Raw genomic sequence first — 14,322 nt, 5'->3', positions numbered from 1 at the left:
ATTAAAGCCTCACCTTGACCTTGTGGTCATTGCTGACCGTCACAAGCTCCCTACCGCTGCGGGAGAAAGTAATGTGGTTGATGGGTTCGGAGTGTCCACAGAGACTTCCAACCTGCCGGAGACAAAATCATGGACACACAATAAGTTAACATCAGTCCTGTTGAGTTTACATGTCAACAATGATTGCAGTGCCTCTGTTATAGCAATATTAGTGTGGATAGTTTTACCCACCCCAAGCTACATTAATTTGAAAAAATATAAACTCAGAGAAGAGTTTCATTTCTTCATCAAAAATCAAATACGGGTACCCTAGAAATGACGACCAAAAGTTTCTCATGGCATTTGGTTGAATACAGTTGAACCTCTCGTATCCGGACAAGTCGGGACCGGGGCTCATCCGGATAAGGGATTTGGCCGGATATGGGAGACTCAATGCTTTATACATGTACATATACATACACATGTACTGATGTAGCCCATGTAGTACCACATGTAGTAATGTGTATACTGCAACCTTTTCATTGTTACACTCAGTAACAGACCCCAAAATAGAGGTGTATGTTAATGTTGGAAGTAATATGTAATTCATGTGTGTTTGTGTACGAGTTCTCAAGGAGTTGGGAATCCCCCTTTCCTCCCGTAATTTTTAAAAAAAAAAAAAAAAAAAAAAAAAAATCACGGCGAGATTGCGTCTGTGTAATAGAGAGATCCGGATAAAGGGAGGCCAGATAAGAGAGGTTCAACTGTATCTATTTTCAGACTATTGTTTCATTTTCAGACATAATTGATTTTTATAAATATATACATATATATATGCTTGTGATAAAGACTCTGATTCATTTACATTGGCAAATTCACATCTTGTGATTTCCCTTTACAAACAAGTCATAGCCTGTCAGTCAAAACTGCACTTATTGCATTCATTCTATTATATCATATGTTATGTTTAAAACAGACGCCTAACGCACAAACCTGTGTTCCAGTACTGGCTGACCACAGCTTGACCCCTCCGTCCAGTGAGGCTGAGGCAATGTGACGTCCAGTCGGTGAGTAGGTCACTGCCCTCACAGAGGACTGATGACCTCTCAGGATCTACAGACCACAAAGATGAGAGGAAAATGGATCAAATTTCTTATAGAAACATGTAACATAATGCCTTATTGAAAGGAGGAGGGTACTTGATTGAGCTTCACTGTAAGTCTGCTTTTGGTATAAGAATAAATAATTACACAGTCAACATGAGGATGAAAATATGGAGAAACCCATCAGAAGTTTTGTTTAATTTCTTCGTGAAAGAGTTGGGAAAACTTACACTAAGATATTGGGCACGCCAGTGAAAGTTTGCATGAACTTTAGAAGATGAATTGCATCGGTCAAATGTAGCAGTCTTCTCGGGTATAATGCCTCATTCAACACAGTCTGTTCATGTTTATCACTGGAAGTTAGATTTAAATTAGAGCATTTGATGAATAAAATAAATCATGGGAAAATGGATGGACAAATTGCTAAGGATGTTCACTCTTTTCAAGGTATTGTTACTCTCTATGGGATCTAGTTTAAAAAAAAAAGAGAAATCTATATCTGTGGCAGAAATGTAGCAAAAGCTTGATTGTGAGCTTACCGCAACCCTCTTCTTGTTGAAGACATCCCAGATCTTGAGGGTGGAATCCCAGGATCCAGTGACCAGCAGCTTACCATCGGGATGGTAGGAGAGGCAGCTGATGGGGCGGGGCTCTGTGATGTCGGCTGTCTGCTTGCCGCTCCGCCCATCCCAGATCAGAACACGGCAGTCCCATCCACAGGAGGCTAGATTGCCCCCCTTGGGGTCTGAGATGCATCCACTGACAAGAGCCTTATGACCCTTCAGAACATTCACCCTGTCAAACACACAGACTTCAAAAGTCAGATATATGACATACAATGACATACACTGCAGAAGGATCAAAACAACTCTAAATTATCTGACATATATTTAGCACTGCAGGATGATCAAAATATCTATAAATTTTCTGATTTAGCCTGTCAAAAGATATCTACCTTTTCAGATGTATAACATATTTCCATATAAAGACACATAAACATACATATGCATACACATATATGCATTGCATAAATACACTACTACTTATGTACTTAAAAATATTATTGAAAGTCCAAGATCATGAATGGCAAGTATTCTAAGAACTCATTTAATTTGGAGCAGTACAAGAGTTGTAGTATTAGGTATTAAGTCCCGAAAATTCTAACTTAACATTGCAGACCAATGTGAGCAATATTGCACTTTTGTCTGTTTTTTACACTTTTGCCTTGCTTACCGATAGCCTTGGTCCACGTCCCACAGACTAAGGGTCTTGTCCTTGGATGCTGACACCAGCCTGGTGGGACCGACAAAGCAGCAGGCTGTCACTGCATCAGAATGGCCCACAAAGTTTTTCAGCTCCTGAAGAACAAACAGACAAAAAGAAGAACACCCATATGGAATTTACCAGCATAACATAACTTTGCAACTTCAGTGTATGCCCAGAAAATACGGCTTACTCCCACTCTTTGCAATGAGCCCCTTTGTGTATTTCCCAGCCCTATGAAGAAATTGTCAAGAACTACTCCAGAAATTATGGTGGCACCTCTGCCATGCTATGTGAATACCACATTATAACACATCTCCCAAGAGAGAAATAGTTTACCCACTGAAACTGATGACCTGTTGAGGATGAGCAGATTTTGCTATAAAACACATTTCCCATAGATATCTGCCCAAGTATGCTCGTGACTACTTTGGATATTTTTGTGCGACAAATTTTTCGCGCTCGGCCAAGTAAGAAGAGTTTCACATGTTTTAATTCCGCGGAATCAAGACATCAACTACTGGAATATATGGCAAGCACAAATATTTGTGTGCTTTTATTTTCGCGCTAGTTTCTGGTTGTGCGAAATGCACGAAAATTTCCACTTTTACAGTAGTCTTCAACAGGTTAAGGTACATCATACGGTTGTCTCTTTATCTCCATACTAATCACATCTTTCATACATGCCATCTCACTGTCATTTGATCACAGCAGCCACTTTGTATCTCAAGAGACAACACATAGGATGACCACTGCATTCTGACTGCCATAATTCTCTTAGTTCTGGTCCAGTTTGCCTCCAACATTCCTAAATTGTAGGTACGGGGTTTCATCACAATCACGTAAATCTCCCTTTACAACAATTTGCATGTCTTTGCCTCACCTTCACAATACTACCTTCTCTTTTCAATCATATATGTGTGAAAGGACGGTGAGGTTTTGTGGTGGTATCCTATGATTCAATGATGTAGACCATGTACTGTATATTTGCTGTGACCAGCTTCATTGGATTGGCATAGCCACAGAAATCCTTGGCTCTACTGCAGGACAACTTACCTTTCCAGTCGCCAGTTCAAACAGTTTTAGTTGGCAGTTCTTGGTTCCCACAGCAAAATACTGGTCCCCAGGAGCTATGGCAACACACAAGACAGCCTGTACAGGAAAAACAAAAGAAATCAGGATGGTCAAAATGTTAGTGTGTGCTGATAGAAAATGACTGCAAAACTTCAAGAAAGTGGACAGCCTATTGCATAGTTGCTTTAAAGTGTTCTTTGTGCTTGGTTGTGTGGAGTGATAAAACATTTTATGTTAACCATAAATTCCTACGTGCTCTAGTAGAGATAGAATAAAGAAAACCCCATAAACAAACAACCAAATAGAAACAAGCAGAGTTTAACATGCTTGTACCCATGGCTCAAGATTAGCAGTGGCCCATTGGGCCAAGGCCACTAAAATGTGGTGTCAGGCAACAAAAAGAGAGCTTTTGGTGGCCTGATCAGGCAACTAAGATTCAAAATGGAATGTCATTTTAACTTTTACTTCAGGCCCCTACATATCTTTTTGGGGCCACTAAAATGTTAGACTTTCGAAGATTTTAGTGGTTTTAATGGCCCACCAGACAAAAAAGTTAGTGTCAAGCCCTGCTACCCACCTGTGTGAATCCTGTGAGGGTCATGGAGCACTCATCCGCCACTTCTCTCTTGTTCCTCCAAGTGACCACACCCTTACCGTCCGCCCCTTCACAGTCCAGCACCGCCTCCCGAACTGCCGAGGAGTCTGGCTCGTTCAGGGCCTGTTGCCATAGCAACTGAGGGCACATGGTCAGGATGTGAAGGTTGCGTGAGAGGAAGGCACGGAAGGCCTGCATCAGAGGGTTGGTCAGGAACTTCTCTCGCTCACGAAGGACAGCTTTGGAGAGAGAAGGTGTGTTGGCCTGGAAAAAAAGATATCATTCGTGTCATTTACAAGTGTACCTGTATCCAAGACTGATACATTGGGTATGACCCAACTGTTATAGACATTGTGAATAGTTAGTTAAGCAACCAGCACCACACCGAGATATATACTGTAAAAGTGGAAATTTTCACGGTATTGAAATTATCACACATTTCGCGCAACCACAAACCAGCATGAAAATAAAAGCACACGAATAGTTTTGCTTGCTATATGTTCCAGTAGTTCATGTCTTGATTCCACGGAATAAAAAACATGCGAAACTCATCTTACTCCGCTGAGCATATCCACTTTTACAGTATAGGACTTACAATAAGTATACACATCCCATTTAATAAGCAGTGATACCCTCTCATTTGCATCTTATGGGGTAACATAACATCACGACTTCATGTAGGCAACACCTTCTCTCTATCTGCAAAAGGCAGAAGTCTGCATATCTAAACAGAAAACTACAAATAACAATGCAATATATTTCTAACTAGCATTGGGAGAATAGCTGGCGATAATGAACATGCATTAGGCACAGCCTTGATGCAAAGTGTTGCATAATTCTAAGTTCATCAGTAGTTGCCGGGGGTAACAAACAAAGGTTACCAGTCTAACCTGGAAGTCTTCCAAGAGGGATGTGATAAGACCAGCCTCACACTTGGCCTGGATGAAGAATGGGTCAGAGAGGATGGCCTGAAGCTCCTTAAAGAGTCCAGCCTGCACCAGATGGTAAGGTAGTTCAGTCAGGGCATAGGGGAAGGACACAACCCAGGGAGAAACCAAGCTTCTGTATGACCTGGCCAGCTTGCGGAAATAACCTGGTGGAAGAAATCATTCAAGTCAGTATCTGCTCTTTGTTGTTATTTCATCACACAATGGTTTCTTGTCCAGGATGTAGAAATGGCTTGTCTATCTTAACCCGTTGAGGACGGTTTGATTTTGCTACAACACGCATTTCCCATAGACACCTGCCCGAGTATACTCGGGACTCATCCTCAACGGGTTAACAATAAAACTTTTTACAAATTGTGTCTGTGATTCATGGTCTTTAAAAGGTCAAAATATTTATTGGCCTAAGTTTAGCAAAGACATTCACAATACAAACATGCAGTATGGTGTTGTACTGATTTCATACAACACAAAGACCTTACACAGGATCAAAAATCCTCATATTAGTAAAGTCAAGGTCTGACTTAGTCTTCCTACCAGATAGCAAATTCAAACAAAGCTTCCTCAAAAGCTATAGACCTTAAAAGAAGGAAAGGAATGACCCAGTCTCTTACTGGCGAGTGAAGAATGACTCTAGTTCTATGCACCTACAGTTCTTGAAGGAACAACAGGAATGACCAGGTCACTTACCGGCTAGCAAACAATTGGTTCTCTGCTGCAGCTCACTGGCCGCTCCCTTCATGTAGCGCTGGACAATGGCCTGACTGATCTGACCATGGCTCACCTTCAGTCTGCCATCACTGTCATGGAAGGAATACAGGAGTGGTACACATTTGATCTCAATGCAAAACCAAAAGTCATTTTGTGATTACAGCATTCTTTGCACCCTTCCAGCTTTTATGATATGACTCTCAAATATTTCTCTGACAACAACAGGCTAGTAGAATACTAGTTGTAAAAATATCTGAATTTTGAAAATTCCATTTATAAATGGCAAAAAGTTATCTATGTCCTCACTATCCTCATTACATCAAAACCTAAAACTGCAAAGGGGTCAAGGAAACTATATCTTTGTTAAAGGTGTCATAACCAAACTGGTCAATTTTCTCTGTAACTGTAATGTATTCTCTTGACCTTATGCTTCATTCACACATTCACTCCACAGCACAGTATTGTAGGATTTACACTATACAATGAGAATGGCATATTCATTCCTCACATTTTGGGGTTCAAGGACGATTACACAGGACTCTTCCCTTATCCTAAGCTTAATCCTCATCCCGAACCTAATCCTAATCCTAACCCAAATTAAAACCTGAAACCTAACCCGAACCCTTATTTACTCTAACCCTAACACTAACTTGTATTTAGTCAGGGGGTAATTGTCCTGATACGGCTATAGCGCACTGAAAACAAGCCTATGGTACTTTGCAATTATTGCTTCATCTGCCTTAAGTTTTGAAGATGATAATAGATACAGAACATATCCTGGGAAGAAAAATCAACAGTAAAATGAATCTCCACTACACAGTTGTAACATCCTTGAATCTGGCATTATCCCCACCTATGTTCTCCGGTAGGTGCCAGAAGAGACCTGATCCCCCGCACCACCTTGGCCAGTACAGCTTTTGGCATCAGATCCTCTGGGCTCAGTATGGTCAACTGGATGTCTATATAGCCATACTTAGTTCCACTCTGGTTGATGTGAAGACTCAGCAGGTGGTGAAGATCTTCCTCCAGCAAACCTGGACATTTTGAAACACAGGGAGATGGCATACAATATCACTTGACTCTTCCATTTCAACTATTAACCCGTTGAGGGCAAGTTACGAGTACACTCAGGCAGGTGTCTATGGGAAGTGCGTGTTGTAGCAAAATCAGTCCATCCTCAACAGGTTAAAGGCAATTATATACAGCATGTAAAAGAGGCAAAGAATAAGAAATAACAGCAACAGATGAGAAAATGCTTCTAATGTGGTGATGAAATATAGGCAAAGGATGAGATCCTATCTCTTAATTTTCTTATTCTGATGACATCATAGTCACCCAACACATGAATCACTGTGTGCATTACTCTTTAGTGGCCCCTCACCACTCTAAACACTACAAAATGAGATCACTGCATGTCAACATATATACACTGTCAATCCAGGAATTCATATTTTACTACCACCAGTCTTTGGAGTACCAAAGACATGATAATCAAATCTTCATAGTCTGGGAAGAAATTGTCAATGACTAGAGATTACCTAATCCCGCTAATCCCTAGTGTGCCACCTTGGCCATTCTGTTAGACTGAGACACATTGCTGCACCTGAGTGGGCTCACTAAATTAACAACTGGGTTACACTTACGGGGATTACTAAATGCTGATTAAGAAACTTGGCCAATTAAGCTGAGTGCCTGGGCAAATAAAAGATTAAACCGTGTGTCAATGCTCTATTTTTTTTTTCAGGGCATCAAATCTCAGACTTCTCTTTGGTTTCTCAAAGCAAGACAAGAACCTTAGACTGGTAACTCACCATCTCTTGAAGATACCAGCAATGCCAGGGCTGTGGTGATGATATCCACACCATGATCATCCTCCAGTCTCTTCAGTACCTCCTGTAGTAGGGTGCTGATGGTGTGTGACATAGCCTTCAACCTGATAGACACCTGTTTGTTATACGACCAGGAACAAATTCAAGTCTCATTCAATCTTGAAGACTAATGTGGAATTATGACATCCTGGGCTGCAAACCACTATCTACAAAGGGTTAAACAGCAAATGAGATCATTAAAAAGAGGCTCAGAGACTACAAATGTACGAATTGGAAACTCATGCATAGCTGTAACACAAATCTTTTTAACTGATATTTTTCATTTATGTGCAAATTCTTTCTCAGATAATTCTGTAATTCTTGGTCAGACAAATTTCCACAAGACACTGAAATATGTATAAAGATTCATCTTTCCTCTTTTTAACATATTTCCTGGCTTTACACTAGCAATGGATGACACATACATTCATCTATCTCTAAATACTAACAGTGAATTTCGTCAAACTGGTTGAAAAAAAAAATGACTAATTGTGAAGCTCAGCAAACTAGTAGCAAATTATAGACTGAGGAAACAAAGGTCATCCTTGATTAGACTCCTTCATCCTATCTGTCATTCTCAATTTAGGGAAGGAGGGTGGGGTTTTCCCATACCTCTTCAAAGACTCCAAAGACTCTCAGCTCCTCACAGGCCAGTTTCAGGAACAGGGGTAGGTTGGCCTCCTTCTTCGATACCAACAGCTTCATCTATCAGAGTTGAGGAGAAAGACAAGATGTAAGCATAAAAGGAATTATTTTCAGCAACAAAAAAAAAAAATGTAATTACCGTTTCCAAAATTCATAAGTCAGAAAATGATTTTGGTACATCTTTATATTCATATTTTCACTTGATATAATTCTAAAAAAAAAAGAAAATTGCACAAAAACCTTGACAAAAAATATAATAACTCAACACTATACAATTTGTCCTACAGATTAACTAGTTTGTTATAAATATCTACCAAGAATGAGAAAATATCTTCAAGGTTTAGCTGGTATTCAAAGACAGGCCTGAAGTGCATATTGTCCTGAATGAGTTTTTTAATAACAAAAAGAAATAAACTAAACTGACAAATATATGAAACTGAAATGTAGTAAAAATGGTGTATCGTACCTGGTTGTTGAAGGGAGATTCATCCAGAGTCTTGTGATATGAAGCAAGAGTTCGCCGGACAACCTCAGCCTTGTCCAGGAGGTCCAGTGGTCCGAGCTCCACCATAGTGGCCTGGCGACGGACTGCAGCAGCGTGGGCAGGGGTGCCACTGACCGCACTCAGGACAAAGACCACATTCTAAACCAGTCATGGGGAGAGAAAAAAAAACAAACATCCATAACTGTACCATTGTGCAGTCAAAAATGGCTATTTTCACACAAATGTAAAATGAGTGACACAGGCAGATATTTCAATTGAAAACTATACATTATGAATGTTAGTTGTGATAATCATACATGTAACCTTATTTGACTTCCTTACAATATGAATAAAAAAAAAACAAACAAGTGATGAGGACCCTGTGTGACAGCGATGATAAACAAAGGTTTGATAAAGATTACAATGTTGATGAAATGTGAAGTTTCCTATTACCAATCACTGACATGAAATGCCACGACACAGAGACAACAAAGCATTTACAACAACACAGAAAACCCAAAACAATGCCACATTCCAGTGACGAGGCACACCTGTGGAATGTTCTGTGGCAGCCAGTCTAAGTTGTGAGCCTGGTAGGCAGTATCCATGTTGTTGATGCCGTCGATAAAGATGACCAGCTTGCAGGTGGAGTCGACGTATGTGGCAGCCTTCTCCAGGAAGTGAGGAAACTCAGACACAAGATTCCTACAAGAAACAAAGTCATTTAGAGTGAAGAAGATCATACTGAAATCCATTCATTGCACGCATGTAAAAGTGCAACAATCTTTCAGTTAAGATGTTGGACTGCCCATCCAAGAATTTTAAATTCAAATCAAGATCTGGCTGCATACTTCATCCAGCAGTAAATAGCGGCGTCACACTGCTTCTTTTCACTCAGCAAAGATTGGGTATCTTCAAGCTGGGAATAACCTGTGTGATGGGATGGTGTTCATCCAGGGAAAGTCATCGACCTTCAAGGGAATTCAAGTACTAAGTACTGTCAATGTAGATTAGTGTCCTTTCATTCTTACAAAGTCTACCCATCACACACACAGGCTGTGTTTTGAATAAAACTTTGTCACTGCTTTAAAGATTCTGTAACTTTAAATAATTCAGCTGCACAGCTTCATCCTGACATTACTTTACATATCACACAAACAATAACTCTCAACAACAACCACCACAACAACAAAAACAACCCACTGAACACTTCTGAATGCGGAGAGAAAAAAATGACAAAGAACACTCACTTGTATTCCTGAGGAATCTGAATCTCCAGACCAAAGCGGCGCTGCAGCTCACTACATAGCCTCCTAAGGAGGGGGGTGACGTGGGCCGACCCTGACACAGCCCCAACGAAATGGATCAGGATGTTTCGCTTGTCCTGTTCCTCCAGTTTGGACATCATGGTATCAACAACTGAAGCCTGGATGACAGACAATGTAGAGATTCAGTTTACAACAACATAATGTTAATCAACACATGAATATCATCAGAAGACAACCTCAAATAAAAACTTGATATGAGAACTCCTTGACATTCAGTAATCATATCCAATTGTAAGAGAAAATGACAAGCTGGGTCCATTTGGCCAAGCCATGACATAATAACATTTCAAATCCCTGTTTATGCAGACAAGTTTTTGAAACAAGGAATAATATGCAAGACATCTTTTCATCAGTTCAATACAATAAATACCTGTAACAGGAAAATCTCTGAGTCATAATGACTGGAAACCTCACAATATTCCACACACATACACTGCATTAGAGTAAAATTTCATATCCACAGTTGAGAACTAGACCCACAACAAACATCTTGCAGTACTAGCACATCTATCAATTCTAACTACAGGTGAGGTTTACCAATGGAGGTAGAAATATGTTGTAGAAGTGTCTAACTTAACAAATTTGGGGCACACTGCAACAGGAAAATATTTTCAGTTGGTAAAGTTGGTAAAGTTGGTAAACTTTGCATGGTGGCCACCAAACTGAAATAAGTATAAGGTGTTGTTGGAGTGAGGTTCGTAATGATAGCCAACAGCCCTGGGTTAATGATCTTACAAACAGTTCCACAACATTTTGTTGACTGAGAATGCTATGGGCGTTAAGTTGCCACTAAACCCATAGTGTTTGAGGCAACTTAGCACTCTTCTCATTCTCAGCCGACAATTTGCTCCTGCGACAATTGCTCCTATGAAATATATGCACGCTATTTAAGCCAAACATAAAACCTACCCATAAACATATTCCTAACCCTATCCCTCACCCTAAGTCCTTGGAGAAAAAAAGACCACAGCAAATTGTTGCAGGAGTAAATGTGATGTCACCCTTAAAAACTTACCAAGAGAGCAGTCTTGCCACATCCATGCTTGCCAGCAAGAAGGACTAGATTTGACTCCGCCTTCTTGATGATATCCAGACACTGCTTGAGTTGGGTCTGCCTTCCAGTGAATGTCACCAGCTGTGACTGGAGGAACATGTTGTGTTGAGCACCCTCATGGGCCACTTCATCCAAGATCTCACCCTTTCATGGAAAACGCAGACATACGATGTGTTAGTACAACTTGAGTCACTGCATCAAGATTTTGGTCTCAACAAATAGACACTGAAATATAATCCTTGTACTAAAAATACTACATAGCCATGATCATTTAGGACAGAGTTGACTTAAGCCTTTAGAAAAGAAAATACAAACAGTGATTTGATATACTATGCTAGCTACTTTTGTATTCTCAGCACTACAATGTTACCAGCAATTCTTTGCACATGGCCTCTATTACCTATCTCTGTCATAATACACCCAAACTTCAGACTGTCTCTTAAAACTGATGTCACATACGGTGAAACAAGAAATTTTGTGTGCTTGAAACTTTCATGAACTTTGCATGGAGCCAAGATTAGTGAAAGTATAATGCACATGGACGTTGTTGCCTACACAATGCAATGAATGCCAGTCACCGATTTGTGAAAGTTTCATGCCCAAAAAGGGGCTTTTGGCTCCAATTTGCAAATGTTTCTGGTTTAACAGTATACCAAATACTTTTATTGTTTTCACATCTCTGTTTTGTATGCACAGTCACTCATCAATGTATACCTTATTGATTTTAAGCAATATCAAAACCATGTCCATGTTGTTTTCACACATCATTTAGCAACAAAAGAAAAAAAAATGAAAAAAAATTTAGAAAAAAAACAGCTGGAGACACGAGCTGTAATGAGAAATCCTGAAGAAGTTCATACAAATAATTTACACTGGTAGGCCAGGACTTGACCACATCAAAACTACACATTAGGAGCTTCTAAATACACCCTGATTCATGACACGTTTTCATGTAAATAGATATTAAGAATTGGACTAAAGACGTCATATTGGTAAATCTTACATCCTCTGGATAGGTGTTCTCTATGTAGTTCCAGACATTGTTGATGACGCGTCGACCAAAGTCTTCCAGACCCATTACGACTGGTTTGCCTTCTACCACTCCACCAAACTTACATGGATAGCTGCATCAAGGAAAATAATAACAACCATTTCTCTCTTGAAATCTCAGCACCAGCTTCATCAATGTCCTCAGTACAATTATAGAACAAACATTTTTCTATCTGATAAAGATGCATTAAGGTCAGTAGAAATCATTCCAGCAGTCTTTTCCCTCACAACAAAAAAATCTCTACTGATCTCATTTCATCAAACATAAAATATTTCTGTCAACTCTGAACAATGGAAGAAACATAATTATGTTTAAAATCTCCTTTTTTTGTGTGTGTATTTGTAGTTCAATACAATTGAAATTCCTTTCTGATTTAGACAACAAACTGATTATACTTTTATCATGCACTCGTTCATTTGCTTATTGCTGATTTTAGTATAAACACTGAAATATTGTAACTTGAAATTCACAAGTCAATATCACGGTACATAGACATCATCCAAGCATTTGTAAAGATACAAGATACTTCTGAAGCACACATTGAAAAAAAAATCAAGGCATTCTGCTTTCACACTTTCTGTGTCTGGCCATCCTACCTGTCAAAAACCTCACAGCCACTGCTCCTGATAGTATCCTTCAGGTTGGCAAGTTTCTCCTTGGCCTGATCACTGCTATCCTCAAATTGGCCACGTATTTTGTTCGGCACATCCCTGGAAAAAAAGAAGCAATCTTCTTCTTGTTGTTTTTTTTTCCCAAGTTCTCATATACGGTATACATACTAACAATTAATTCATATACCTACTCATGATGATCAACCTTGAATAATGCACCTGGTCCAGTAAAAAGGCTGTACTTATTGCTAAAATTTGGGATTGACTGTCAAAAGTATATACAGTATATCTCAAACAAAGGGTGCATATTTTTCTTATGCTCCGCAAAATGACCTGTTGGAGAGAAACCTTTAAAAACAGTTGTGACCTTATATCATTGTAAGATACAGCTAACCAAAATTGTGCCAAGTTCAAAACCTTCCTACCAGATTTAGATCAATGGAAATATCTGCATACAAAATTTCTCATGTTTAATGAAACATCAAATCTTCACATAAACTCACAGTCATAACAAATCAAGCTGATATACTTAGCTTGGGAATACCATAAAGCTCTAAATCATGTGAAAGAAACAACATCAACAAAGAAGAAACAGACGTAAGCGCCCTAGGATTGTAAGCCTTCATCTTAAACTTGAAATCTTTGACTCGATGAAAGAAAGTTACAGTGCTCTCTGACAAATATTCAAGCAAGAGTCTAACAAGACTGATATATGTTTATTTTTCTCAGCTTTCCTGTTTCGTTTTTGATTGTGTAGAGGACTCTAGGATATAGTTATTACAGAGTCTTACTGGAGGAATTCAGAGTTCCTGATGTAGAAGAAGGCTTTCCCTGTGGACTCGTCAGAATGGAGAGCCTTGTGGTACATCTCCAGCTCTGTGATGGAGCGGCCAGCTGGGTGCCAAGGCAACCAGTAAAATTCATCTTCATCACTCAGGTCAGGGTAGGAAGGTGGCATGTAACCATAGCGATTTCCCAGCATGCCCAGGAAGAGGTCACATCTGTTGGCCTCACGCAGACATATCTCCACGGAACTGAAATTAAAAATTTATTGGTGAAAGTAACTGACAGACTACATGTGCTGCTCATTTGGCTCAAAACAAAACTTTATTTTAGGAGATTTATGCCTTGAAATATCATATCTTACAGAAGACACATTTTTGTTGTTGTTGTTGTTAACTAGATGCATCACGTCTTTTCCCTTCTAACCTTTAAATGATCTTCACATTTTTCTCCTCTTACTAGATGCAATAGTTGACAATAATCAGCAATCTATACAACAGAAATATTTCACCTGCTGTGTCGGGGGCTTACCGCATGTAAGGATAAAGAGCTCCCAAGTTTTCCTCACCAGTGATACAGTGCTTGAGAATTATCAATCACCTACTAAACAGAGACAGTCATTTCATAGCTGCCATGTCCAGTCTCTTCCTCACAGGAGGAAACAAATAAGACCCACCACAACAAAAGGATCCTGAAGTCGCTGATGGCTGAGCCAAGAAAATTGTGTTTGAAGTCAGATCATCAAAATCGGTCAAAATGATCATGATCTTCTTGATCATGACAGCGTCGGAAAGAAAACTCTGAAGGCGGTTTTCTCGAAATGCTGATT

The 14,322-nt window shown here is 39.6% G+C and overlaps 1 protein-coding gene across 1 annotated transcript in view; it reads right to left on the bottom strand.

Annotated features, from left to right (window-relative positions):
- The window catches only part of LOC140238337 (telomerase protein component 1-like), an 88,797-nt gene that overhangs the window by 54,452 nt on the left and 20,023 nt on the right, over positions 1-14,322 (bottom strand). The window contains exons 17-34 of the mRNA XM_072318270.1: positions 13,502-13,744; positions 12,696-12,809; positions 12,052-12,172; positions 11,010-11,192; positions 9,917-10,092; positions 9,218-9,371; positions 8,649-8,825; positions 8,150-8,242; positions 7,481-7,613; positions 6,523-6,703; positions 5,649-5,758; positions 4,905-5,107; positions 3,997-4,278; positions 3,402-3,497; positions 2,316-2,440; positions 1,622-1,877; positions 973-1,092; positions 14-112 (exon numbers count right to left, since the gene is read on the bottom strand). Coding sequence (XP_072174371.1) covers positions 14-112; positions 973-1,092; positions 1,622-1,877; positions 2,316-2,440; positions 3,402-3,497; positions 3,997-4,278; positions 4,905-5,107; positions 5,649-5,758; positions 6,523-6,703; positions 7,481-7,613; positions 8,150-8,242; positions 8,649-8,825; positions 9,218-9,371; positions 9,917-10,092; positions 11,010-11,192; positions 12,052-12,172; positions 12,696-12,809; positions 13,502-13,744 — 2,866 coding nt within the window. The remainder of the gene's footprint in view (positions 1-13; positions 113-972; positions 1,093-1,621; positions 1,878-2,315; positions 2,441-3,401; positions 3,498-3,996; positions 4,279-4,904; positions 5,108-5,648; positions 5,759-6,522; positions 6,704-7,480; positions 7,614-8,149; positions 8,243-8,648; positions 8,826-9,217; positions 9,372-9,916; positions 10,093-11,009; positions 11,193-12,051; positions 12,173-12,695; positions 12,810-13,501; positions 13,745-14,322) is intronic.

Source organism: Diadema setosum, chromosome 14, assembly GCF_964275005.1.
Source record: "Diadema setosum chromosome 14, eeDiaSeto1, whole genome shotgun sequence".
Classification (NCBI taxonomy): Eukaryota; Metazoa; Echinodermata; class Echinoidea; order Diadematoida; family Diadematidae; genus Diadema; species Diadema setosum.
Note: the sequence above shows the minus strand (reverse complement) of the source record. Positions and strands in the feature narration are given on the sequence as shown.